This window comes from Drosophila pseudoobscura, chromosome 2 (assembly GCF_009870125.1).
Source record: "Drosophila pseudoobscura strain MV-25-SWS-2005 chromosome 2, UCI_Dpse_MV25, whole genome shotgun sequence".
NCBI lineage: Eukaryota > Metazoa > Arthropoda > Insecta > Diptera > Drosophilidae > Drosophila > Drosophila pseudoobscura.
The window spans coordinates 999667-1026704 of record NC_046679.1 but is presented as its reverse complement, the minus strand read 5'-3'; the positions used below and the strand labels follow the sequence as shown (position 1 = coordinate 1026704).

Sequence of the window (27038 nt, the reverse complement as noted above, 5' to 3'; positions counted from 1 at the left end):
ACTCACCTAATTTGAGAGCAACAGCACTTAATCCAATCCACGACGCCACGAAGCACAATGGGGATAAATACCTTTGTGGCGGTTAACCATAGCCCCTTGCCAACCCACCCACCCCCGCCGGTTCTTGTGTAATCCGTGGCACTTGGCACGCTCCCTAACTGCCACTTGAGGCAGATTGCTTGCTACCAAGCAATGCTAGACTGTGGCACGAACTGAAGCTCTTCTTCGCTTATTACCTGGCGAGAGGAGTTGCCTCCCATCCCTGAAGGTCGCTTATCACTCTCTCCAGATTGTTAATGTATTAATTTGAATTCCTTATGAGAAGGTGCAGAGTGGGAGGCAAGAGCAGGGCAGGACTCTTCCTCTCCTCCTCCCTCTACCGTCTGGAAAATATGTTTGACGGAGCAAATTTAGTGGAAAATTGCCGCATGTCATTGGGCAAATACTCGCACGGATCGGGGGGGGGCTGATGCAAGTGAAAATGCTACGTGACTGCCATTGCAAAAGTCCTGCGAGAACAGGGAAACCCCTGTTTCACGGAAGGAATTCCAGGGACAAATTGGCCAACTCCTGGCGGAACTTCCCTCAAGGAGTGCCCCGGAAAATTTAAAAAACAAATCACACCTCCAAGGACCAAGGACCAGCCGCAAGACAAATTTCCGGGGCCAAAAAACCTTCCACACAGACGTAGGAAGTGCACACAAAGGACACACACGTATGGGAGTCCTGAAGTCCCGCCGGTAATGGAGTGGACTTTATTTGCGCTCCTTGTTTGTTGCTGGACATGCTTCGATGCTTCGAATGGTACCACCCTCTATCCTCTACCACCTTTTGTGGCACACTCCGACATGCGACATGGGACATGGGACGAGCGGCGCATTTGTCAGCCACTGCATGTAGAGTCCTTGCCCTTTCCTCTTGCCCCTGGGCTCCTGTGGGCAGCATTCGAATTGGAATTCAAAGCAATCGAAGCAATCATTTCACGAATGTCAGATGTTTTTGTGTTTATCGAAGCAGCATTCCATTCCTTTCGTTTCGTTTCATTTGGTTTTACTTTCCAGCTAGAATAAAATTATAGAAAAAAATATACAAAAATATATACGAGGTATGATGGAATACTGGCTCCAATTGGTCAACGAACAGGCGCTGAAACTCCTGCCGGAGGTGGAGGCGCAGAAGCAGGAGCTGGAGCAGGAGCAGGAGACGACATTTATCTCTGTTTTTAGCCACCAGGGTTCCCCCATTATTCCTCCTTTGGTAAGAGATGCCAGAGAGTATTTGAAAACCCATTCTGAATAATCCTCAAACCATCCACAGATGACGCCCCAGCGACGGCGGGAGATGCAGAATCATCGCTCCACCGCCCTGGCCATCGAGGGGTATCTGAAGGAGAAAAATGGACGCAAATCCAAGGTTCGCTCTCTGCGGGCACCCGAAATGAAAAAAGAAGCTCCCCCTCTATCTGTAGTAGGACGCTTCCCGCAGCAGCTGCAGCGCTCTGAAACGTTGATCTACGACAATGGCCTCAACAGGATCATCAAACCCCCGCCACGGACTCCCCCCTCACCGCCCTCGGCCATCCGCATGTCGTCTTCCGTGCTGATCGAGGACCCCCCTCTGATGGCCGTCCAGCGGGCGGCGGTGCAGCTGTGCGCCCCGCTATTCGCGAAGCCCAGCAAAAGCCTCGTCGCTCGTGCCACGCCTCCTGCGAAGCCCCTGATCGTTGGCCCACCCAGAGCCATGTCGAAGCTGAAAGAGCAGGAACTGGAGGAGGAGAGGAAGGAGAAGTGGCGGAGGGAGAGGGAGAAGCAGCAGAACCTAAGCCTGGAGCACAAGCACACGATGAAACTCATCCAAGTGGCCAAGACTCTGCCCTGGGGCGTCCTCCAGATAGCGCCTCTGCTGCGCTCCAACACGCATCCCGTTCTCCGGAGGATGCCACACCGCCACACGGAGGCCAACTTCCACACGATGCCGCAACGCCACACAGAGTCCAGTCTCGAGCGGAAGCACTCGGAAACAGAGTCCAGTCTCCAGCTACACCCACAACTGTGGAAGCGGCAGAACACCATCGTCTACAGCTGTCCTAATTCTCCAAGGACAAACCGTTTTCCGACAACGAAAAACCAGGAAAAGGAGACTCAAGAAGAGGCAAAGAAAGGACCAGAAAAAGGGGCGAATGAAGAGCCCAAACAGCGGAAGCAGAGCCTGGAGAAGAAACCCAAGTCCAAAGGGAGATTCTCTCTTTCTCCGAGACGCCCTGCCCCACCCCACAATGTCTCCTGGAGCGGCCACAACTTTGCTTCATCGATGAGTAGCGTCACGCAGCGCAGGCGCAGCTACGACCCACAGGCCTCCCTCATGCGGGACGCTAAGCAAAAGGTGGCGGGAAGGCAGCTCCCACTCAGTCCGAGGCAGTCCGCTGCCTTTGACAGGGGAAGGGCATCGACGACTACTCATCCTCCCTCGAATACTCCCAAGGAAACGCTGTCTGCACTGACGATCCACCAAGCGGAGGCGGAGGAGCAGCGCCAGCGATTCCTGGCGCTCGTATCCAAGCAGGCGGAGGAGCAGCAGCGCCTCCAAGCGCAGTTCGAGGCCCAGCAGCAGATCCTCATCGATCAGATGCTCGGCGAAGTAAAGAGGCTATCAAGCCCTGCTGTCGACTAATCCGACAATCTATTCCTATTCCTAGTGTCTCTTCTACCTGTGCATGTGCGAAAAGCCGCTAGTAAAGCCATCAGACAGCATCGGACAGCGTCATAAATTCATCTAATCCGTTGCTAATCTCCAACGGATGGGGCATGGGGGAACTCCGCCAAATATAGCGGTGGGGCATCTCTAATTGCGCCCAACGTCTGCTGCTGCTCCGCTCTGCTCTGCTCTGCTCTTGCCACACAAGTTGCCACACATCGCGGAGCAGCCGCCACCTGCCTTAACGTCTCACTCGCTGATGTCTCTATAGAACGTTGCGATGTCTCCTCTCCTGAATTTTCGCTTGCCTTGCCCCATCGTTTCACTCGTTTCACGCCCATCACTTGGCGGCCTGTTATTAAGTGTAAGAAATTATAATTTCATAAATTGTTATGCTTTATTTAGAGTGCGGAGCGGAGCGGATCGTATACCCCGATCCTCCTCTAGCGCTGCGTGTGGCACATCGTGGCTCGTGTGATTTGCTCGCTTCGGAAGCTGCTGGCGGCGGGCGATATTGAGACTTAAGTGGACACACGAGTAATTAAAAGCACTTAAGAGTCGCCGACTCCGCACAGAGACGGAGATGGAGATTGCCCCACTGCCGGCAGAGATATAGTACGAGTAGTACGAGACTGAGATATGTTATAGAGGCAGACAGACGAGGTGCAGATTCTGCAGTGGGATGTATTCTGTGCACATTGGATGTTGGCCAAGTTTCCCAGCAATTGGCAGAGAGAGAGACTAAGATCTCAGACGATGCTTCTGTCGATCAGGAATGTTCGACGGGGGATCCTTCTGCATAAAGTGACCTCATTTTCCATTAAAGAAAGATTAAATGAGGGAGAGGAAGTCGCAAATTAAGTTAGAAATAGCCTCATAGTGGATTAAAGTCAATAGAAAGAACTTATACGATGACTAAGGACTTCCAGATGGTACTAAGAAGGGCCAATGAATGCTCGGGGCTAAACTACGCATAACTCCCCAAATGTCTTTTGTAACTCCAATAAGTTATATTGCAGATGGCAATGAATAGATCAGACAAGTATTATAAGAGTTGTGTGGGATGCGTCTGCCCCAAAACTCACCTCCAGTCTTTAAAGAACTTTCCAGAGTGGAGGTAGAGATGGGGACTCCTCCGTTCGAGTGTCGCAAATGAAGTTTGGAAATAGTTGCCGGGCCTAATCTCTTGTTTTTTCACTTGGCTAATCACACAAAAGAACAGCAGCAGAGCAGAGTAGGCGAAAACGCCATGGAATGTGTCTACGAGTATAAATATTCGCGGCTCCACTCCATACCCACGGGGTGGGGCCATGGGATGGGAGTCTTATTAAATGAAGTGCACATGAAACGGGCATTCGAACGGATTTCCATGACTAGAATAAACATAATCAAAGTAATAACTCCTAACCCTCTCCACTGCCCCTGCCCCTGCCCCACCTCGTCCTCCTCCTCCCACCCCATCCTTCATTCCACGGAAAACATGTGAAATTAATCTTGTTTATGTTTGTGGGAGGAAAAGGAAAAGCGAACGCCAGAGAAAAGCAAGAAAGTTTTCTTGAAAGTTTTCTTCGGTTGCGTTGCCTTTTTGCACACAAGTTTTCCTCTCGAACGAAAGGAGATGGAAAGGGGGACGCGTAGAGAGGGTGAGAAGAACTTTTTGGAGTGAAAATAAATAAAATCGAATGATTTCACTTTTGTTTCGGGGAACGTAAATAGTTTCTGCTACTTGCCACTTGCCACTGGATAGAAAAAACCATTCAAGTGGTGAAAATTCGAAAATTTTATTAAAATATTTTTGCAAGACGTTAAAAAACGCCAGAAAACCGCTCGCATGAAAGCGGCATACATATATGTACAAACATATGAAAGTATCAGGCATTTATAAACGGTAAAAAAAACGTGTGTGTATAGGCTTAAGGCGTTTAAAAACGCTTCAAAACCGTTCGCTCTAAAATCACCTTTGTATGGTAGTAGGCGTTTAAAATCGCCAAGAAAACGCATATGTAAATGGGGTTTTAAGAGTAGACAGGGGACAGAGGGTGTTTGCTCTTATGTGGGTTCCGAGACATAGGGCTGTAGGTGTGTAGACAACCCCCTTGTACCACCCTTGTATCCCGCTCGTATTTCTGTAGTCGTCGCGGGGCGGCTGTGGCATAATCAGCTTATTCCTGCAACATATTCGTGCGAGTAAGTGAAAAGTTCTGTCAATAAAAAATCGAAATCACGAGCGAGGGAGAAATTTGTTTACCGTTTAAATTCGATTTTGATCCTATTTATCCAGTAAATTGCAGCAATTGAAAGGATTTGCACAGAGCCAACATTCGAACACCGAAGAAGGACGCATCGAAGGCGGCATCATCATCGTCCTGGCGTTGTTTGATTTTCAAATTACCTTTTTCATGGTTCTGGAGGAAGGTCCTAGAGAGTGAATGATGTCGAATGGAGTGATGTGTGATGTGCGATGTGCGGCTGAGGGTTTGGGCATTTGTTAAAGCTTAACCATAGGATCTCTAGCTTTAACAGATATGTACATTCATGCCCCCTCCTATCCCCTGGGTATCTATCCTCATTCCCATTCCCTTCCCCCTGGAAGACGCCCATTCCCCTGGATGGGGCCAAAGGCATACGAAAGACAGAAGATATTGAATTTCAATCGTAGCTGCGCTGCAGCTGCAGGAAATCACTTCCTGGCGACAAAGTAGACGACGGGAAATGGAAATCAGTAGCAGCCAGGAGGGGGACAGGAGGACAACAAGGAACAAGGATGCTCGGACCAAAGAAATCCCCAAAGAAAGTGCGGGTCAAAGAAAATAAAACTTTATGCAAATGCCGCCACTTTGGCCGTAAAATGAAATAGTCCCCCCGGTCTCGGAATTATACCTTGATGCCTGATGAGGTCCCGGTCCCAGCCAATTGTCCTGTGCCATGAATTGAAACAAAGGGACTTCCCACTTCCCTCCTTCCGTGGGTTTGGTATAGTTTGGGAACCCGTGCAGGTGACTTTAACTTTAACTTGGGGAAAACTTTTGCATTTTCCAGCCAACAGAATTTACCTACATTTCGCTTTGGGGAATCGAAACTTTTTCCCTGCTCCTGCCTCCCACTCCGAGTCCGCTGCTGTTTCTGCTTCTGCGACAATGAAATGTCCGACGGAGTCCGACTCCATTCCGGAAGTTGTTACGGACACGTTGTCCGCCGTTTGGCGTCGTTCTCCGGGTCTGCCGTTTGTCCGCTGCGGATGCAGATTTTTGGCCACTCGCCTGCCGCCTCGCCTCGCCTCATTATTAATATTATTATTATAATGCTCCTTATTTTGGGGCATGCACCATTTTTGCACCGGAAACGGATGCTGTTATTAATTCACATATCCGTGTTGCGGGTGCAAGTGTGTGTGTGTGTGTGTGTGTGTGGACACCAGCAGGGTCTATCCCATCATCAGGTATCCCTGCTTTTTGGTTTCCACTTCTTTCTTTCATTCGTTTCTTATTTCCTAATTAAATTTCCGCACTTTATTTTGTGCCACTCGCTCTTTTTTCTTTTTCCATCTCCCATTCCCTGTGCCCATGCTCTTTCTTTTCCTGCTGCTGTCTTAATTGTGTTTGTGCTACTCTATTTCATCCAGTCACACAGATACACAGCGACACACAGACACACTCGAAGGGACTCGAAGAGAACTCATTTATGCCACACAGCAGCTATCCTTCCCATCTTCCTTCCCGCATCTTCGAGGAGTCTCTGGCTCTGAGACTCTGAGGTGGTGCCGTGGCTCTCTGTTTGCGCTAAAATAATTGAATTAATAATTGCTGCGTGTGGTTTTCATGCTTTTCCAGCTAAGAAAAACCCCCAGCTGAAGCAAAGTGCTTAAGCTCCAAGAGTCGTGTGCAACTTTTATCTTCTGGCGCTGCTCCTGCCACTCCTGCTACACACAAACTTACTTCAGGATGCCTTTACTTACTCACTGATTTAATAAATTAACGTTAATTAGCTGTTGTGGTCGATGGCAGCAGCAGCAGCAGCAGCACAAGCAGCGGCAGGAGGGGGTGTGGCATGCCTCTTTGGGTTAGCTGAAAAGACAATAATGCCAGTAAAATCCATGCCCCAGCGAAACTTTCTCTCCGTCGGAACGTGATTTTCGCGCTCCTGCCAAGATTTAGCCCCGACTTTCGATATGTGAATTATGAGGCAACCATCGAGGGGGGCATGACGGTGTGCTATATGCCACAACCGAACCGAACCAAACCGATAATTCATAAATGTAAATGGATTTCCTTTCATTTGGGGGGGGTGGGGTTCTGGCTGTTTGCTTATGCCATTTTAATTAGCGAAAATGAGTGGCCAAAGATCTCTGGGAAAAAGGGACTCATTTCGTGAACGAAGAATCATGCAGGAAGAGAACAGCGGGAAGAACAGGAACAGGAAGCAGTCAAGAGAGCAACCAAAAGATAGAGCTAAAGAGGGGCAGGAGCAGAGGCTGGGCAGAGTGTGTGTGCCACAAATGAATTCATTTCAATCTTTGAGCTCGAGTTTCAGTGGCACAAAGAATCCAATTAAAGTCAGAAATAGACTCCCAGAGTCAAGGCTCTGCCGCAGGCTCCCAAATGCAATTGCAGAAGAGGTCAAAGAGTGTTGGCCAGTCAAGGAAGTGGCCAAAAGTGGACAAAACTTGAGCTTGAGCTTGAGCTTGAGACATTCCATTCCCAGGCACACACACGGACACGGACACATGCTAAAAGGGAGCCATATGCCCTGGGGCTGTAGCTAAGGAGAAGTCCAGGCTGTCGAGCATTTAAATTGAAATTAACATCCTGTTGGCTGTTGGGTACTGGCTGCTCCTCCACATATGCCAGGATAGCAGGGTAGCAGAGTAGCAGGAGGTGCCCTGTATGCTCATTATTGTGGCCAGAACCCAGAACCAGTCGAAAGTCAAAGTCAAAGACGGAAGACGTACGAAAAAAAATAAGAAGAAGCCAAAAAGAAGAAAAGTTCTGCCCAACAAGTGTTGGCCACAAGAGCAAGCGGCAGGGCGGCAGGACAGCAGGCAGCCAAAGGAAAGTGTCAGGCAAACATCTGACTGAACAAACACATACTGCCTGCCACACAGATACACACATACCACACACATGCAAGCACAGATACAGGCGTAATTAAGAGGCCATTGTTATTTCGCTGACAAAAGTGAAAGATGCCGCCTGATGGATAACCCACGTTGCCTGTCTCCGCTGTCTCTGCTCTCTCTCTCTCTCTCTCTTTGCTTTGCTGCCTTTGCCTGTTGACACTTCAAAAGTGTGAATGTATCTGCGTGGGTATGAGTATCTGTGTGTGCTCTTTGATGTAATCTGCCTTTGCCTCTCTGTTTCTCCGCCTCAATCATCGTCTAACTTGACACATTATTCCCAATCTTGCAATTATTCTTACCTCAGCCTTTGACGACAGCAATTAAAAGGCTCACACACATATCCTTTAAAGGGCTCTGGCTTGGATGTATGTGCATAAATATTTAATGTGTTTGCCTTGTTAGTGGCCTGGCCCGGAGGAGGAGGGAGAGCCCCGCGCGCTATCACTTTATTCTGCGGAAGGATTAAATTAATGCCAAACGTGTGCGATACACCACTCGCTCCCCGCCTCCTGTAAACACCCCTCTCAGTCTCAGGCTAAAGCACAGTGTGGTTGTTGTTTTAGGTGGCACAAAGAGAGTGTGGCAGTGGCAGTGTGGCAGGGTCTGTTGGCTTGGGCATACGCAAACAGATAGACATGTGTGTGGGGAAACCGCTACTTACACTACTTACTAGTTAGCTAATCAAATTAGTTTTATTAACACGTACCACACAACAACAACAACAACAACAAGTACTGGAGTAAACACACAGCTACATATATGGACGTAAACATGTGGGCATATGGGTGAGTGCTTTACGTGTTAATTGGATGTTAAATTGTAACTGTTAGAGGCCTGAGCAGATGGGGAGACGACGCGTCGCGACGTCACTAAAAACTGTTGCCTACATTTCAGGGCATTTCGAAAGGATATTAAGGGTAGGAGAAAGTGTGTCTTTGAAGTGTTTTCATGTACGGATTGAGCTTTCGAAGATTGAAATTGGAGTTATCGAGTATTATTCACGCTTTTCTGGAGAATAATTTCACCCTTTCCAACATTCTTGGGGGGTATTCATAGAATGAGTCACCGAATATGTACCGGATGTACATATGTTCATGTAAATGTATGGTGGGTTAATCTCTATAGAGAATTTGAATAGCCGATTTCAGCTAGTGGAGGCAAGGGACTTATATAAGTCTTATATACCAAGTTAATATTCAGAAGAAGCAGAAACTTTCACCCATTCCTTTCCCACCGCACCCCTGGATGACCAACGAACGTGTGGCATGTGGCATGTGGCATGTGGGATGACTCTTCTGGCAAACAAATTGCCAGTTAATTAGGGGCATCGCTGACATCAGCACAACCCCAAAAATCAGAGACGGACGCTTCTTCAATTACGCGACGCGACACGACGAGTGACCACAAGAGCACACCATAATTTATGTTAATAAATAATAAATTTACATAGAAAAGCGCTACCCCCAACCGCCCCAAACAGAAAAACATGTGAGACGTAATCCGAGATTCCAGGCAGAGAGCGGATGCCGCAGCGGCATACAAATCTCCATAATTAAAGGCCTCCCTCGGAGAAAGAGGCAATGCCCGATGCCAGGACTGCGATAGCACATGCAAAAGAGAAAGCGAAAACTTTCCTTCTTTTGCGGCGGCCAAAGCGTTTAATTAACTTGTTTTGTTCCCCGTCTGAAGCACTCGACCGCTCTGCCATTCGACCATTCGATTCATATGCGAAGCAGAGTCCTTCCAATTACCAGGAAGGACACGCAGAAGAAATCGAAAGTGTGCGGATCATAAATTGTGTGGCTAACCCCACAATCCGAATCAGATATGGCTCGTACTTGGACTTCGAATGGCCGCAAATTGCATTAACCCCAGGCCGACCCACTCATTTCTGGCCCACCCAAAGCCACAGGAAACTTCTGCAGCGTCTTCAATGGGGAGTGGGGGCGAGGGGCAGAAACTTCTTCTTCCATGCCAAAAAATCAACCGCATCTCAAAGAGTCGTTGAATGCAACCGAGTATCGCAAGACGCAAGTATGTATCTATCTCTATCTGATGGCATTTACAGCATTTTACAGCATTGTTGCCTTGTTTCATGTGCCTTTGGCCAACTATTTCCCTGTGTGTGCCACTCATACACTTGTATTTTGGGAATTTGGCAAGTTTTTCAATTAGGAAATTGCCCAAAGAAAAGGGTTAGCGGGTTAGAGCCGGGGAGCGAGAGAGCTAGAGAGCGACAGAAAGCAGTGGCAGACATCAATTTTGAGCGTGAAATGTCGTGAAGCGTGAAGATAAGAAACGCAAAAGCCTCGTCTGAAAGGAAAAGCAAAAGCAAAAGCAAGAGCGAAATTAATTAGCATCGTATCATCGTCTGCCGAATTGAGTTTTGTAAATATTTCGTTAATCGGCGATTAATCGTCTGGGAATCCTCGCGGAAATGTCTCTCCGACAGCACCAAATGCAGGACATCAATAAGGTTTCACTTGATGGATGGATGGGTCACAATCACAGAATCCTTGAGGGATGAGGAACCGCAGAGTGAGGCTCATCTTAACGTTGAAGTTTAAACGGGCGAATTTCGTGTGTGATTGAGAACCAGGGGGAAATATCCTGGCAGGAATCCTTAAAGGTAACTGGAGAGAAAACAAAACTGCTAAACAGGCTCCCCGTTCGAATAGGAATCTCCAAAACAGAGAACTCGAAAAAAACTCGCCTAAGCTAAGGGCACTCCTTACTCCAGGGTTCCCCCGAGGACCCTTCCCCTTAACCCGCCCGCACACCCCCCTACATTTGGCCAACTTTTAATTTGCTCACATTCTCATTTGCTCTCATTCTCATTTGCGAGAACAAAGTCACTTCGGTGGCGGCACAACAAAAGATGCCAATTTAATCTACTCGCCGTCGCAGCCCCGCAGTCCCGTAGTCCTGTAGTCCCGCAGTTCCTGCCCTTGCCACATGCCACATGGGACACTTACTCGTAAAACCACTGGACCACCGGAGAGCAGGCTGCTGTGCCTCTGTGCCCCCTGTTCCCCCAGTGGCACACACACAGGAAATGACTTCAGTGCCGGTCCACTCCACCGGAGTCCCCATCCCCCTCTCCACTCCTGAGAGTAGGGTGTGTGTGTGTAGGGGTGTCCTTTTGAGTGGTCGTGTAAGATGTTGGCGCCAGCAGGTAACTTCCGTTGTAGTCAAATTGAAAATGGCAGGACAGCAGAACCCCCAAAGGACACCGCAGCTGCTGCTCCACTTTCCTGTGGCCAGAGTGTAAAGTCCTCGTTGTCGATGGGTGTCCTGCAAAGTGTGACAAATTAAATTAAAGGCCAAAGTCCGACTCCAACTCCGACTCCGTTCATTCCTTCAGTAATTGCTTAATGCTCTTCTCGATTCCTCGCTCTCTCTTTCTCTCTCAATTAAGCAACAGAGAAAAGAGAGCTGAAGGAGCGCAAAGATAAGGAGTTAAAGAGTGTTTCAAAAGGCAGTATAAAGAGTAGTAGAAACAGGAGTATGTAGAATGGTAGTAAAGTGCTTTCTCCCCTTTCCTTCCTCCGTGGCACACGTGAGGAGTCGAGTTCTCGAACTGCGGCGACCAGCACTTGACTTATGACATCTTAGACATTAGACACAAACGCAGACACAAATCTTTATGAGTCGCTCGCCTCCTGGCGGCTCCTGGCTCTCCTGCCAGGACATAAGTAAGAAAAACTACAGTTTCCACTTAGCCACACACGCGAGAGGACACACGCGAAAGGACACGCTGCAAATGGCAGCTGCTGCTGTGGCCAGTGAGTGGACGTGGACAGTGACAAAAAACCCCCAGCAAGACATACACTGAGAGAAATGAAAGGAGTAAGCTACTACTACTTTTCACAGAGAGAAAGATCTCTTTTAGAGAGCATTTAAAGTAACAGAAAGAAGCACAGACCTCTCCCGGCATATCCTGAGCTCCTCAGCAATCTGAGACAGATCGTCCAAGGGAGTTCAAGTTCATATTTCCTCTCAGTGTAAGCTAGCGAGTGTCCAGCAGCCTTACCCTGACGCATTCTTGTGGCTATAAGTCAGGAGTGCGGAGGAGATCTCTTCTCTCTCTCTCATTCGAACACAAAAAAGGAACCTGTGCACTGACTTGAAAATCTTAAAGATAAATAAAGACTCGAGAGAGCTCCGTAAGGGAAGGGATAGGGCGGGCGTCTGAACTTTGACCCCAAAACGGCAACCGCTAAAGGCAGAAAACACACACAGGCACGAAGGCAGAGATGCAAAGAGAAGTGAACGAAGAATAAAGAGAAGAGGAAAAGATGATGAGCAGGACAGAGGCCCAGCGAAGCGCCACTGATGAACGCCACTTAGGCGACGAGGTGTCCCTGGTTCAGGCCTCCCCGTTCCTGGGCACTATCCTGGCCAGTATCCTGCGACAGTGCAGTGGTCAGCCTTTGGCGCTGGCAACATTTGCCGTTGACAGAGAAAAAAGAGCTGCTGGAGAGGCGGAGGAGGATGAGGAGGAGATGTGTTGTGTGGCTGCTACTTGGGGTCGTCTGGACAAACATTACCCATCGCCAAGGATGTAGAAGGATGGCGACCGAGACGAAGGCTACGGCAACCGGACATGACCAAATGAAAATGTGTAAAAAGGAGGCTGCCCCGCAGCGTCGTCTCGTGGTCCGCACAATTATTACTTCAACTTTTCATTTGGGTTCTCTCTAGGTGGTTCTCTCTCGCTCTCCCGCACTCTCTTCTCTCTCTCTCTCTCTCTCTTTGTCGTTGAGTCGCGTCTGGAGGTGCAGCAGGATTGCAGGATACTCAGCCTCCGCATCCGCATCCTCCTCCGTCTTGGATTTGGTGCTGGGGCCAACGAGTTTGTAATTTCGTTTCCTGCGTCTCATTTTTCATATTTTAGCGCTGCTTTGAGTGCCATTTGGCTCTCCATTTGGCAAGCTGCAAGCGGGGCGAGGAACCGGGGGAATGGAAGCGGTGGAGCGGCGACTGTTGGCCAACAAGGTAAACAGACAATTTCTCAAGCGACTAATGCCCTGACTTATTGTTGAACGGAACCCAACCACTGCGTGCCTCAAGTGGCAGAAAGGGTGGAGGAAGGGATGCAGTCAGTTTGTGTTGGTATGTGTGTGTGGTTGTGTGTGTGTGAGGCATGTTGCTTGTGCCAACAGACAAACCTCAAAGTACGAGTATCTTCGAGAATGGGAATGGGAGCGGGGTATGTGTGTACTTGACTCCCAATGAACACGGGGTCAAAACATTTTTGAGGATTTTGAGGATGCGAAAAGTAAGCTTTGATTGCAGGAACTAAATAGAAACATAATTACAAAAGCGAAAGAATGATATGATATTGTTCTCGACTGCTATTCACTTTGATGGAGTTGTATGTTGAAATATATCGAAATACTGTAATTTCATCCGATTCACACTCACTAAAGTATTACTAAAGAATAATTGTTACTATGAATTAAATATTTTTATATAGCATATATTCACACTTAAATTTAATAGATTTATACCAATTGATTTGAGCTGAGAATGTAAATTGTAGCACAGAAAGTGATTTAGTAATTTCACACTGTTTTATGTCTTTTTAGTATGGAAGTATTTAGTTTAAATTTTTATTAGTAGTTTATGTTTAAACCAAAGCTGGATTAAAATTAATTTCTCTATACTTGTACATAAACACTTAATATTTAATATAAATATGGGTACATAAGAGGCGGAAAACGTACTAAATACTGCTGCCATTCTTCGCTATGTCTACATATTTTGTAGATAAATCCCAGTAATAGATTAGCCAGAGATCTGTTCATTTTGTGGTTTTAATTTTTAAACTAATAATTAACTAGTAGAAAACTTATCCCAAAATCTCAACTTCTTTACGGGCTGTACATGGATTCCGGGAAACCCACTAAAGAATAAGGAATATAACAAAGTACATACACTAAAATCCTTCAGAGAAACGAATAAACTTATCAGCAAAACAATCAGTAAACAAAAGCCAGCCTAATCCTTGTTCTGAATCTATTCAATCCTATAGATACCACGATATCTGATTATGATGACCCCATCGATGGGATACCATTTCCACCCAAAAAAATAAGCAGTTCAATAGCAGACCGACGATGGGGTATTAGAAAGAGTCGAGTTCAATGTCGAATCGACTGACCTCTGGCAAAGGGCAACAGATTGCGCATACGACCTGTTGACGGAGGAGCCCAAAAACATCGCAGAAAGCAGAAAACTCGAAGGAAAAACGCAGCAGCCTTATAAACAAAAACCGCCTACAAAAAAGAGGGGGAAGGCAGAGACGAGGCCGAGTGGGACTGGGAGAGCCTAGAAAAACCAAAGTACAGAAACACAGCGAAAGTACAGAAAAATATGTGTACAAGTATTTGTATGCCAAAGCGAACCGAAGGTCATATTAAATTGCTATAAAATGCCATCGATTTTATCTGCAACAAAAGATGCGAGACGGAGACGGAGACGAAGCTCCGGAACGGAGGGAGAGAGGGAGGGATGGAAAATATGGGAAAATCGCTGCGCACAAGCCAGCGGGAAAATGTTTCAGCATCCTCTAACGAGGACACTGACACCGCCAGGACCGTCTGGGAGGGAGAAAGAGAGTGAGCAGAGGGGGAAATGGCAGGAAAGAAAAGAATGGGAATGAGCGAAAGAAAAAGAAAAGAAAAAGCAACGGGCAGTCGGAAAAATCCATAAAGAGGCGGCCATGGAAGGGGGCCTTAAAGAGCAAGTTTTGTTCTCCGCATGCTCCTATCCTGTGTCTGCTCCTACCGTGCCCCACCCACCCTGTTGCACTGTTGGCTAATTAGAAAAGTTTTCCCCCGTTTCCCGTGGCAGAAGGCGCGGGGGCGGCGAGGCAAGAGGCAGAGCTGAACGCTCATAGGTGCAAGAGCCGAGAGTTGTCGCTGCCCGTCCGTCGCCATTTTTTAGCGCACGTGGGCTTCTCCACCGAGAAGGTGGAGCGTGCTCCAGTCACAGAAAGAGACAGAGACAGACAGAGAGAGCCAACTAACGGTCTTGTGGCACACCTACCACACGTATCCAGAGAGACGCAACCATTGGCTGGCATAAATCACGCTCCCCTCCCCCCAGTCTTACTTCCCACTCCCCTGCACCCACCGATGATGATGCTGATGCGCACCTAACGCACTCGGAGAGACGACACACCTTCAAAAAACCCAAAGAGAACGACCGAACGGGTGGTGATGGTGAGGGGGGGGGCGCACCTGCTGGCTCTCTCTCTCTCTCTCTTATTCGTGCCTCTCAGCAGAGATGTGCTGCAAGGTGGAGGAGCCGCTACTGCTCGGGTCTCATTTGTGTGTGTGTGTGTGTGTATGTGTGTGTGTGAGTTACCTAAGACAGGAGGAGGAAGCACAGCACGGTAAAAAGAAGGAAAGGAAAAAGCACGAAACGAGTACCTAACGAGCGAGGGGCTGGCTGGCTGCGCGCACCTCTAGACCTGCGCTACACACAGCAAAAAGCCACCTCCAGCCGAAGCGAGAGTACCCCACACGCAGTGACAGAGACGGAGACAGAGAAGCAGCAGGCAGCAGCTGAGACAGAAGCATCAAGCAGCAGGCAGCAGCATCAGGCAGCAGCGACAGCGTCAGCAGCAAGGTGTAAGCCGAACGAAGGAAGGACGGAGATGAGATGAGACGAGACGAGACGAGAGTACGACGACGTTGACGGCGCGCACCCGACGACTACTGACGTTTGATAAGAGGAGGTGGAAGGTGGAAAGAGGATAGAGGAAGGAAACAAATGGTAAAAGAGAGCAGCTGCGCAGCAGAAACGTCAAAGGCAGCGCAACGGTGAAAGAAAAGGGGCGGTGGGGAGGTGGCAGCAGTCAAATGAGGTTTTCTAATCATTTTCTGAGGCGTAATTGTTTTATGGAGCCATAAATCATACACAAAACCCCCAAAACCTCAAACCATAAAAAGGGATACAGTAACGGCTACGGCAAGAGGTTCTTCTCTCCCTCCCACTCTTAGATTGCACCCCTACCCCTACCACCGTCAAGGTGCTGCTCTGCTTTGGTTGGCTGCCAACATTTTCGTTTACCTTAAAATACCTACATATACACCTATAGGTGGGCGAAAGAGAGAGAGAGAGAGAGCAAGCGAGAAAGCAGCAACCTGTGTGTATGAGTGTAGGTGAGAGCGAAATACGAACGAAAAACGCACGACGAATGAGAGAGAGGTGAGAAATGAACGCAAAACAACTGTTACTTGCGGTTGTCATTGGGGGTGAGTGGAAGGGGGAATGGTTAAAGGAGTGTGGGGGGCTACCCACGGCAGGTACAAGTGAGAGAGGTAGTGTCGCTGGCACCTACCACTCAGCGCATGCTGCACTCTTCCAACAGAGAGAAACGACGACGGCGACGACGTCGCTGCCAAACGAAGACGAAGACCAGACCCCCCTCCCCCCACAAACACCTAAAGCAGGTACAGGACGAGTGTGTGAGAGAGAGAGAGTAGTACATACGGTAATAAAAGGGAGGGGGGGCGGATATCAAAGGAATGGGGGACTGACGCAGGTAGATTGGTGGATGCGTAAGGTACAGTACATTATATATACGACGGAAGACGAAGAAAGCACGTGTCGAGACCCCACCGCAGAGGTGTGTGAGTGAAAGAAAGAGGCATGCGCACTCGGACCATCAAGTCCCGTGAGAATGAGAGAGAGTGCTAACAGCGAGAGAGTCGTGTTGGTCTGTTAGCCTAACAGAGAGCTCGCACTGTTAACCTTTAACAGAAGGGGAAATGAAACCATGTTAGCAGTTTACAGAAATGCGAGAAATGTTAAGCACTAAAAATCATAAATAATGTTAATTTATTTTGCCACTGCAACTGTCTGCTTCTCCTTCTTATTGGCCTACTCCTCCTGCTCCTCCTTCGTCTTCTGGCCAAGAGTGTGCTGACAGTTGGCCAAGAAGCGGCCATAAAATACAGCTCAATGTAAATGTGTATGGGAGCGAGTGTGTGTGCCCTTTGTGTGTGTGCGAGACATTGACCCACAAAATGAATTAACATAATTGTTGATTCTGGCGTTTTATTGTCGAGGAGTGCGTTCTTGTTCTCGCTGGCCTCTGGCCTCTGGAAGTGTGTCCTTGTGTCCTGCGAATGGATCGATCGATTTTATGTAAAACTTCAACCGAAACCGAATGCTGGCTGGTAAAAATTTAAGAGATAGAGTGCCAAAAGTCCTTTAAACAAATTCTCATCCAAATCTCGCATATTAAGCTATAAGATCCTATAGAACACCATGTTTTTGTCGTTTGTATCTCTTCCATCATATCACAATTCACAGATCGTTAAATTCTTTTTAAACACTTTTCCCTCTCCCCCCTTTGCAGAGTACCAGAGCATTCTTGCGGAGGTAAATGGCTCGCTAATGGAATTAAAAAACATAAATCTGAATCTAAATCAGAATCAAGATAAAAAGAGAACTCGGAACAGAGCAAATGAAAACCGCATCGCGGAAAAAACAAAAGAAAAGCACAGGCAGGGCAAGCGAGGAAAACGTAAATGATTTAAGAACTTTATCGGACGGACATCAGCGACCAGCAGCAAGGATACGAAAAAAACAAAAACAAAAACAAAAAGTGAAGCCAAAGCCAAGAAAAACTCCACAAGAGAGGGAAGAGGTGGAGAGCAAAAGACACTTGCCAGGAGCTTACAATAAATGGAACGCTTGTAGGTGATTATGCAGCACGTAATTTATGCAGGACCAAAAACACAGGACACAGGAGCATCCTACAGCGAACAATGGCAGGAACAGGGGCTATGCCTGGCCAGTGCTGGACCCGGCGCCAGTCGCCAGGGGAAACTGATTTAATTAAGCAGGTGATTAAAGTTGATGCCCCGCTTATTTGTAGCAGAGTCAAAAGAGCAAAAAGGATGTTGGAGCTGGAGCTGTGGCTGTGGCTCCTCCTGTTGCTCCTTTGGCTTCTCTTTGCCAAGAGGATAACAATGCAAATTTGGTTTGCTTTCGAAAGTACAACCTCTGCAACGCATTCTCTCTCTTTCATTTTGTCTTCCAAAAGTGAGAGCTGAAATCAATGACAATTAGAATTCAATTAGGAGAAGCTCTTGAAGACGGAGAGAAAGTGAGCGCACTCTGACTCAAGGATCGATACTGCATCCACGAACGCGTGCATCGCGCCAGCAGCTGGTATAATATTTAGTAAGTGCTTCGCAGGTGCACACATTACCGACATCGTCTTCCCTTACCGCGAATACCATCCCTTACCCTTACCTTTCCCACCTATTCATCCATTGGCTTTTTTTCCAGGCTCTTCTTCTTTATTTTGTATTCCCTCCAGCTCTATTGGCCAGCAACCTCTCTGGCCACAAACTGCCCTGCCGCGATCCGCTCCTCATACCCCAACAGGTAAAGTTAATTAGTCATTAGTTATTCATTTACCTTATTTAACCTTTCCTTTCATTTTAGTAGGAGCGATGCCATGCGCCATGGCTGTGCGGGTCGGCGACGAAGTCTGATTCGGTTGCGCCACGGTCGATGTCCTGGCCATCCTTCGCTCTGCCATTTCGAGGATCTCGGCTATCTCCGAGTCGGAGAGGACGTCGTGGTAGACCACGACATAGGGATGCTCCCCCAGTAGCTCCATTTTGAGGGGGGGCCAGGCGGAGAAAGGGCGTAGTCGTAAAGTTGTAGCAGCAGTGGAGCGCCTTAGGGGACTGCTCTCTGGAGAAGCCTCTGCATCCCCACTTCAATATAGCCACTTTGGAATTGTCCTTGGGCTCGGCCTGCGGGTGAATGGGTCATAAAATGTTATGATTGATGATCCCGGGACATACGTTATCCAAGACGGTGCTGGGCTCCTTCGCAATCAGCTGCTGGACCTCCTCCCTGCGACGCAGAAGCACAGCGTCGGCGATGTTGTGCTTCAAGGCTCTATCAAGGATGGGTAGAGCCTCTGCATAGTGCTCTGGAAAATCAGGTGATTGGGTTCATTAGTTGAAGCAGTTCCTCTTCAAGGATCCTCCATACTCGATTTGATGTACGTCTCTGCCAACAGCAACAGGACCTCTGCTTTATCCACAGCCAGGGGTCCGGGCGTTTGGTTTCGCAGGCGCCTTTTCACTTCTTCCAGCCAAGGAACGACCTCTTTGGCGTTTGTGGTCCTCGACAAGTGTTGGCCCATAGCGAAAATATCGCCAGTGGACATGCTGATGCTGCAGGAATCAGGCATACATATATCACTTTTCCCTTGTATTTGTACTCACTTGTATTTAATGCCGGCCAGCTGTCCCCTCATGATATGCTTCTCCTGGAGGCCGTAGATGTCCTGAATGCGGGCTATCCCATTGCACGCATCCTGCAGATCCAACTGCGTGGGGAGATGGTCCCGCCAGGCGTCAAAGCTTCGCATCTGCGCCCCTCCCACGGGCTGCTCCATGTATTTCCGAGGTGCACCCAGTCGAGGTGCAGCCGTCGGATGAGGGCGAAGGCGTTGAGTGGATGCGACAGATAGAGGACTACATTGCGTTGCGCCTTCTCGTTCTCCAATCGCATCTCTGATATGTGCCTGCAGAAGGAATCTCTTACAGAATCTGCACCTGAATCGCTTGTGCACCGAAGTATCCCTCCCCTGCGGAGTATCTGCAGCTTGTGCTCCAGGGCCTTTACATAGTCGTCAAGGTTTTGGATCAGCTTTGTCTCCAGCTCCACGAGTGGCTTCATCGACACCACTGAGAGGGAGTACTCCGCTCCGGTAAGAGATCCTGCTGCAACAAGCGGCAGGAGCAATAAAGACAGTAGACAGCACTGAATCTGCATCTTGAATGTAGGATAGATTTCCCGTCTGGAAGCTGGACAAATAAATAATTTCCGTATGCTTTGATTACGCAAGCCTACTTGGACAGCCAGAAATCAACCACCACGTGGTCCTGGGAAATCGGATTGTGTGGAAGAGCCAGCCAACTCGCCTTTTGCCGTCCCGTAATCCAAGATCCAGATCTAATCAAAAGTTGCGTCAATAGGAAGATCTTTGCCAATTGTTTACACTTTTGCTGGTGTCCTATCGACTTCATATCGCAGTGCCTATCGATTCCGAATATACCTTGCGAGTCGTAAGGTATATAAGGTAAGGTATACGTCTGCCTGTGTCGCAGAAGGGGTGATAAAATGAGAGACGAGACAGATGTGTGTGATTTTTTAGCACTCTATTTTTTTCGACTGCACTATTGCAAATATTTTTAGTCATCGATTTAAATGGTTTGCAACTCTTCGTCTTGCTCATTCGGATTTTGGTCCTCCTAGATCGTCTTCTGCCTCGTCTGTTCCGCCAGCAGTGCCACCGCCACTGGAAGTCTGTTCTCCTCTGGCTCCCACGAGTTCTGACTCCGTGGGTAGCCCTTCCACTTTATTAGGAATTCTATTCGGCCGTGCAGCGAACGTCTATCCTCTATGCGTTCAACCACTAACCATACAGTATATATATACTGTATGGTTAGTGGTTCAACCGAAGAAGACATACCAATTCTTTTTAATAAAGATTCTTATTTGCCAGCTGTTTCCGACTTTTGTGCGATGATGCTGCTTTTATCTGGTAGTGATGTGCAATCGCTATAAATTCTATCATAGGGATGGCAAAAGGATGCGATTTCATTTGCAATCAAAAGGGTTGCGATAGTATGTTATCGATGTGGATGTGGAGCCCGCGTCCCCAAAGACGGTGCCGGCTATACAAATACACGAACAGTATACAGATGTGTCAGTTCATACAATGAATATGCACCAAAAGAACGATAAAGGTGAACTGTTTGAAGTAGTTCGTTCACTGCAGTGAGTAGTAGTTCTCTTTTGTTGGTTCGTCCCAGCCCTAAGAAAAATAAAACCGAGTGACAAGAGATATTTGTGTTCCGTTCCAAATTGTACGTACGTAAGTTTGAACTTGCGAGAGAAATGTCGCTCCTACGTCGAGTAATGTGCAGGACTACCGCCACCTCCTTGCAGTTGTAGGTGAAATATTATTCCTCGCCCTCACACATCTTTGAGATGCTAACCGTCTCCGTTAAATCGTTCAATTGTTTTGCTGTAGATTTACTTCCCGCTGCGCGTCTTCTAAAGATACCGATGCTCCACTCGACCTAAATACGGCCTTGGCCCGTCCCGAGGACTTGGAGAAACACAGCAAATTGAGTGGAACGATCACCGTGCCCACAGCCGTAGACCTGAGTCCCATTTCAGGTGTGCCCTCGCAGCAGCTGAAGGAGCGTCGTGTGCGCATCCACATACCACCCAAGAATGCCATGCAGAGCGGCACAAACTACCTCAACAAGTGGCTGATTGAGTTCGACAATCGGGAGCGATGGGAGAACCCCCTAATGGGCTGGGCCTCCTCGTGAGTATCGCGATCAGACCCAGTAACTAATGGCCCAGTACTAGTCCTAGTCTTGTCTCGCATTATATCCACAGTGGCGACCCGTTGTCCAATTTAAATTTGCAGTTCGGATCCAAGAACGAGGCCATCACCTACTGTGAACGCAATGGCTGGCGTTGGTATGTCGACAGAGACAGCGACAGAGGACAAAAACCAAAGAAGCAGCGCTTCAAGAGCTACGGGGTCAACTTTTCCTGGAACAAGCGAACGCGTCTCTCCACCAAGTAGATTGGAGCTTTGAGGGGATTAACATGATCACTCGATGAACCATCAATGTACACAAAAGACACAAAACGAAATGAATTACACCATAAATACAGATCGTGGCATACAAAAACATTCGATAATACTCGCTAAGGAGAGCACATATTACCCATTTATATACTATAAGAACTGAAAACAATTGAAGTGTATTTATTCCTGTTAATATACCGACACACACATGTGCCCATATATCTTCTAATGAACACCTCTCCCGTTCCCATTGCCGTTCGCGTCCATCTTTTCCTATCGATATTGCTTTGTTTCCGGTGCTGCAGAGAAACTACAGAAGCAATTAGCGGAGACACTCATTGGAGGCGGTCGGAGGTTAATTGGCTGCGCCCCTCCCACGGTCACCCTTGGACTTTCCCCCTGCCTTTCTGGCTCTCTGCTTCCTTCGGTTAATGTAATGGACCGCAATTTACGTCAACTTAATACTCATTTCATACTGAGTTTGGGGGGCAAGAGGTTTAGTGGAGATGGTGGGTGGCTGCCCCACCGATACGTGCGGGTGGGAGTTGATTTGCTGCTCCATTTCCCCCGCACCGTTCGCCCCAGACACCAAGGTAAGATTTATGCCCGGAGAGGGAAGGACCTCCTCAAGTGTGCAACGCAATTTAGTGAAAATATCAAATTTCAGCCACACAAAAACACTTTCACTCGGACATCTCCTGCTCCTGATTCCCTTTTCCTTTCCCTCGTGTTTCGAGTGGGTGGCTCCTTGTGATTTTTTGCGGCTGCTGCTGGCTCTGGCTCCTGGCTTCTGGCCTCTGGCCTCTGGCTGGACGTAGAAAAGTAAACAGAAGGTTAATGGATTTGACACACGGTTCACACTCCACGACCACGCCAGTCCACGACCACCACACGGCACTTGTGCGTGAAATGGATATGCTTTCAGGACACGCATACACACATACACACTCCCACAAACAAAAGACTCAGGGCAGGAGAGATTGCAAGGGTACGTACATGTATATTAAAGCTCCGGTTACGCTTGTTTTTCAGGCAGTTTTTGTGGCACTTTCACGCAACTTTAACTCGGATTCCCATCCCCTGAGCATGTCCTTACTCCCGTTCCCCTATTTCGCTATCGAGTGAGTCCTGCTCCTGTGTTTATTTAAACTTTCGCTGCACGTTCTCACTGTGGCAGAAGCAGAAGCTGCTGCTGCAGGCTCAAAGTTCCAATCAGTCGGCGTCTGACAATTGGCCAGGATCCAGGACTCTCTCTCTCTCTCACCCACTCACAATCGAGAGCCAACTGCTGCTCCTGCTCCTTCTGACCCACCTCTATCTGTATTTTGGCCAACAGCTGCTCATCCTCCTCCGCAGGACACTGCTCTCGCAGGACGTGCTCGCTCGAGGGGGAGAGGAGAGAAGAGGGTGACGTGACGAAATAAGGCTAAAGAAACTGCTGCAACTGTTTACGGGCTTACGGGTTTGCGGGCGAATTTTTGCGCAGTTTTTTGCGCCAATTTCACTTTCTCCTCTTAGCGCACACACACACACACAAACGCCCCCGTGTCTGTGTCTCCCCCTCCCACGTTCGATGCTGCTGCAACAAACAAATAAATGCAATGGCAAATAAATCATGCATGAGTGTGTGTGTTTCTGGTATGGAAGGTGTGGGTGTGGGTGTGAGTGTAGGTGTCGCTGTCCTTAGCCACCGCAGGCAATCTGCACCACTGACAGTTTTAATGCCACCCGAATGAAGTCCTGTCTGCCCCACACCCACACCCGTACTCCCCCCTCTTCTACTCTCCGCCACCCTGCACTACGTGAGCAAGGTCTCGCCTTGTGGCACTTGTGGCATATGTGTGACGTTTCAATATCCTGTTGCGTGATTTTTATTTTCATATTTTCATTTTATGGAGATTTTCCTCTCCACGTGCGTGCGTGTGTCTGTGGCGTAGAGCAGGAGGGAAAATTGCTACGTGAAAAGTCGCAAGTCACAAATCAAAAGGCTCTCGCCATTTTTTGGGGGGTCTCCTCTGCTCCTCTTTCATATCTGGTTTCTGGCTTTGTTTTGTTTTGGCCCTGTGTTCCTTCTGTTTGCTTTAGGCCACGTTTAGGCCTTTGAGCTGTCTACTTAGGGGAGGGGCTGGGGGGTGAACATATCTGTATGTGGCGAGAGGGTGGAGGAAGCAGCCAATAAATCAAAAATGTGTATTTTTTATACCGTTTTGTGTTAGTTGTTGATTTTGTGATTTATGTCACGGTGTGCGTATGCATTCGTTCTCCTCCGATTCGATTCAGATTCGATGGGAAGGAAGGAAATACTCTATCTACTATATATATATATCTAGAGACTGGGAAATGGTGGAGCAGGGAACACCATGCGGATCGAAGGAAGCGGAGGGATATCCAGTAAATGGAACCGGAACTCAAATGTATATACCATCTGATTGATCCTATAATAGGTAAAATGCACTGCATATGTAAATGTAAAAAGAATAACTGAGTTATAATAAAATTATCAAACAATATCCATCTTAAATGATTTATGAAGGAATTGCTATTAATGATATATTAATATTCGAACTAAGAACTTAGAAGCCTGCTCCTTCTTCCACAAGTTCACTTATAGTACATTCGCATTCAATCATACCATTCCGTATACATCTGTAGTGGGATCCCTCCTATGTGTTCTGCCTCATCCTTTCGGCTGCTCTTTCTCTTGGCCTTCCCTTTCCACCCAGCCCCAAGAAGCTGAATCTGAATTGTAATATCCATTTACTGGCATGGCAAAGTTTTCCAATACCATTTGCCTGTGCCATAATTCTGGTGCTGCTGCTGCACATTGACACCTAACCGAAAGGCGTTCAATAAGGGCCAAAAGACAGGCCAAAACAGTGGAAAGAGAATGAAAAGGGAAGGGGATCAGAGCACTAAAAAATTGTGAAAAGCACTCGAAATCTTGGACAAGAGTTTTCGGACGCTGGACGCTGGACTCTCGACTCTCGACTCTTCGACTGAGACTTGGACATGGACATGGACATGGACACTTAACTGACAATGTCTGACCTTTTCAGCAGCAGCAGGAGCAGCAGCAGGACGAAAAGTAAAAGCAGAATTTAAGCAAAAATTGTAAGAAATAATAAAATTTTTGATGTATGTACAAATCGGGGAGAAAGAGAGAAAGAGGGACGGCGAGAGTGGGAGGAGGGCAATGGATGCTTACGTGATGCCTAAGTTTTCCTTGAGTGTGTGTGAAGGTCGCAGGCAGGGCAGGAGGAGGGCAACAGACAAGAGTAAGACAAGTCAAGTCAGCGCATTGTTGCATGCCCCAAGAGCTGGAGGAAACCACCCATGAAGATGCGGCACAGAAAGAGAGGGAAGGAGGGAGTAGATGGAGACACATCGAGGATGGAGGACGGCGCCTTTGTGTCACAAGTTGCAAACAACACACAGGGACGCACCCAACGACGCACAGGGACACACCCAGGGAACGAGATTCAGTCGAGGAGTCCCGCTCAAACTTAAAACTGCCAAAAAGTTATACCCATCTCTATCTACCTCTCCCACTCCATCTCTTCCTGCCCAATTCTCTACGTGAACGTCGAGCGCTGCTGATTTTGGCTGCCTGTCAACAGCTGCTCTGCTCCTCAGACAGGACACACGCCGGCAGAAGTTCAATTTCAATATTGATTCAACTTTCTGGCTGGCCAGAGAATCCAGAGAACCCGGAGAACCCACAGTCTCCGAGCCTCTGAGCCTCCGAGCGATTAAAAGCGCATTTAAAGCAATGGCCAACAGTTGGCCAAGAGAAGTGGGTGTGGGCACAAGGGGGCCCAAGGGGGCAGGAAATGGCTAAGCGCAACCGCAAGCTGCAGCAGCAACACCAGGGAGCCACGGCCGAAGCAGTTGCAGGCTCCACTCCACACTCGAATAAGGCCTCCCTCCACACACGGCCCACTGGCTCCTCTTACCTAAAGGACACACACACACATACAAATTGCCTTCCTGCTCCCCCACCCTCTAGACAAGGCCTCCACCCAGCCAACAGCCAACAGCCCACCGAATTGCCCCAAGGACAAGCAAACAACAGCTGCGTATATGCCACAATAAACTGCACTCGGATGCAGGGTACAGTGGAGACTACAAAGGAGTCCCACTGGGAATCGCTCTGGTTGGATGTCAAAGCAAGCCGAATGACACTCCCTTTGAAGGGGTCCTTTTAAGTTATTACTTATTTCACTACGTTGTACTTGAATGTACAATACGTAGGAAAACTGCCTACTCGCATACTATGTCGGATTAAGACTCTCACACGACGAGTGTCCCTCTACCGATTGAAGGACCAAATTAGGCATCAGACATCACCCAAATGGAACACATCCGAATCGAAGCCTGGAGCTCTGGACAATTTTCAGTCAACTAGAAACGCCTCCGACCAGGCAACATCAAATTCCAAATTACAAAATTAAAAAGATTTTGTGAAAAAAGTAAGAACAAAATAAATTTTGGTTTGTCGTGAATTTTGTGATTATTTTGTGTCTTGTTGTGTGTGTTTTTTCATGACGTTCCCAGATATTGGAGGTCCGGGTGCACCGTGTTGGTATCGATATCGGTAGTATCCAGAGTGCTAGTCAACATACATGACTTTATATCCCCCGATGGGACGCCCTGGAACGGGCCCCAATGGCACGAACAGGCAGCCCCCACTTGGCACGGATCGTAGTTATGCTCACGGCCTACGTTATGGCCATGTGGTTCCTGGCCACCTTCACTGAGAAGCGGTTCGAGATGAGGAGAAACTTGGGATCTGAGACCTTAACTGCGATATGTCGCCACTCCTAAATGAGAGTTTACACGAGAGATCTTTCTTGTCAGACCCACCAATGCGTCTTTCTTTCTCATGATAAAACTCCAAAACTTTCTTGCAACCCTCTGAGAATAGAGCCATCCACAGCCATTCAGCGTCCTCAACCAAGAGCCTCTGGAGATGCGAGGGATCTCTATCAGAAGATAGACCAATTGTCACCTGCACTGTCGGTCCTTGAGGTGAGAAATGTTTTACTGAGACACAACTGATGCGCCGATCTGTTTTACCAATTCCATTTCCGACCATTTCACAACGAAATTGTAGGGTCCATTGGGGGCAATCCTGTTCGTTCGCGTGCAAGTTGATAAGGATCGACTGCGGTGAATGGGATGAGTAACATGGGATCGGCGGATAGAACCCTGACGTTTGGATTCGACGGCAGACTAGATCCAAGATTCACTGTAAATGCTCCGAGCCACATAGCCACAGTGCCTATAGGGAAGATCCGAGCCAAATGGAAACTGCTCGTTCATGCCATTGAGGATCGTTCCTAGGTGGTTCCTTCGCTGGATATAATATCATTATTGTTGTCGAGCACTACTGGCTGGATACTGAGCCAGCTGACGATTGTCTTGATCAGCTCGTGAGACAGCTTCCCAAAAGGACAGTGACTTGTAAAACGGAAGGGATCGCCCTTGGATGGTCCTCTGGTACTCAGGCAATCAATTGGCGAACCATTCGGAAATTTGAGATTTTGCGCAGACAAACAAACCGTC

At 48.1% G+C, this 27038-nt stretch overlaps 4 protein-coding genes and 1 long non-coding RNA gene across 8 annotated transcripts; 3 read left to right on the top strand and 2 right to left on the bottom strand.

Moving 5' to 3' along the window:
- The first annotated feature begins 1014 nt into the window (after positions 1-1014).
- On the top strand, positions 1015-2750 carry LOC4800302 (uncharacterized). Its single transcript, XM_001357569.4, has 2 exons — positions 1015-1257; positions 1318-2750. Exons 1-2 carry the CDS (start codon positions 1108-1110, stop codon positions 2668-2670), a joined length of 1503 nt encoding a protein of 500 aa, XP_001357606.4. The 5' UTR covers positions 1015-1107; the 3' UTR covers positions 2671-2750.
- A 15363-nt stretch (positions 2751-18113) lies between these two features.
- On the bottom strand, positions 18114-19263 carry LOC6896699 (prolyl 4-hydroxylase subunit alpha-2-like). 3 transcript variants are annotated; one of them, XM_033376692.1, is made up of 5 exons: positions 19081-19263; positions 18845-19029; positions 18652-18782; positions 18366-18600; positions 18114-18213 (listed from the first exon to the last, which is right to left on the bottom strand). In XM_033376692.1, the coding sequence occupies exons 1-5, from the start codon at positions 19251-19253 to the stop codon at positions 18158-18160; spliced, it is 780 nt and encodes a 259-aa protein (XP_033232583.1). In that variant the 5' UTR covers positions 19254-19263; the 3' UTR covers positions 18114-18157. The 3 variants fall into 3 exon arrangements, with proteins under 3 accessions (XP_033232583.1, XP_033232582.1, XP_033232581.1); XM_033376691.1 differs by lacking the exon at positions 18114-18213 and having other exon boundaries at positions 18258-18600; positions 18845-19023; XM_033376690.1 differs by lacking the exon at positions 18114-18213 and having other exon boundaries at positions 18261-18600.
- Positions 19264-19332: 69 nt separating this feature from the next.
- Positions 19333-20142, bottom strand: LOC117183366 (uncharacterized). Its single transcript, XM_033377078.1, has 3 exons — positions 19712-20142; positions 19431-19658; positions 19333-19369 (listed from the first exon to the last, which is right to left on the bottom strand). Exons 1-3 carry the CDS (start codon positions 19885-19887, stop codon positions 19333-19335), a joined length of 441 nt encoding a protein of 146 aa, XP_033232969.1. The 5' UTR covers positions 19888-20142.
- Positions 20143-20659: 517 nt separating this feature from the next.
- LOC6896700 (NADH dehydrogenase [ubiquinone] iron-sulfur protein 4, mitochondrial-like) lies at positions 20660-21682 on the top strand. Of its 2 annotated transcripts, none has more exons than XM_002136878.3 (3): positions 20660-20814; positions 20898-21200; positions 21275-21682. In XM_002136878.3, exons 1-3 carry the CDS (start codon positions 20762-20764, stop codon positions 21465-21467), a joined length of 549 nt encoding a protein of 182 aa, XP_002136914.2. In that variant the 5' UTR covers positions 20660-20761; the 3' UTR covers positions 21468-21682. The 2 variants fall into 2 exon arrangements, with proteins under 2 accessions (XP_002136914.2, XP_033232537.1); XM_033376646.1 differs by having other exon boundaries at positions 20719-20818.
- Positions 21683-25704: 4022 nt separating this feature from the next.
- Positions 25705-26716, top strand: LOC26533017 (uncharacterized). Its single transcript, XR_001451502.2, has 3 exons — positions 25705-25942; positions 26028-26501; positions 26587-26716. It is a non-coding gene; the product is annotated as an uncharacterized lncRNA (long non-coding RNA).
- Positions 26717-27038: the final 322 nt, after the last annotated feature.

Coding starts and splice junctions, on each gene's coding strand:
- LOC4800302 (XM_001357569.4), top strand. CDS start 1,108: ATGATGGAATACTGGCTCCAATTGGTCAACGAACAGGCGCTGAAACTC. Junction 1,258..1,317: donor CCCCCATTATTCCTCCTTTG/GTAAGAGATGCC, acceptor AACCATCCACAG/ATGACGCCCCAGCGACGGCG.
- LOC6896700 (XM_002136878.3), top strand. CDS start 20,762: ATGTCGCTCCTACGTCGAGTAATGTGCAGGACTACCGCCACCTCCTTG. Junction 20,815..20,897: donor ACCGCCACCTCCTTGCAGTT/GTAGGTGAAATA, acceptor GTTTTGCTGTAG/ATTTACTTCCCGCTGCGCGT. Junction 21,201..21,274: donor CTAATGGGCTGGGCCTCCTC/GTGAGTATCGCG, acceptor TTATATCCACAG/TGGCGACCCGTTGTCCAATT.
- LOC117183366 (XM_033377078.1), bottom strand. CDS start 19,887: ATGAAGTCGATAGGACACCAGCAAAAGTGTAAACAATTGGCAAAGATC. Junction 19,659..19,711: donor GTTGATTTCTGGCTGTCCAA/GTAGGCTTGCGT, acceptor TCCAGCTTCCAG/ACGGGAAATCTATCCTACAT. Junction 19,370..19,430: donor CGCAGGGGAGGGATACTTCG/GTGCACAAGCGA, acceptor CACATATCAGAG/ATGCGATTGGAGAACGAGAA.
- LOC6896699 (XM_033376690.1), bottom strand. CDS start 19,253: ATGGAGCAGCCCGTGGGAGGGGCGCAGATGCGAAGCTTTGACGCCTGG. Junction 19,030..19,080: donor CTGGCCGGCATTAAATACAA/GTGAGTACAAAT, acceptor TGATTCCTGCAG/CATCAGCATGTCCACTGGCG. Junction 18,783..18,844: donor AGAGACGTACATCAAATCGA/GTATGGAGGATC, acceptor CTGATTTTCCAG/AGCACTATGCAGAGGCTCTA.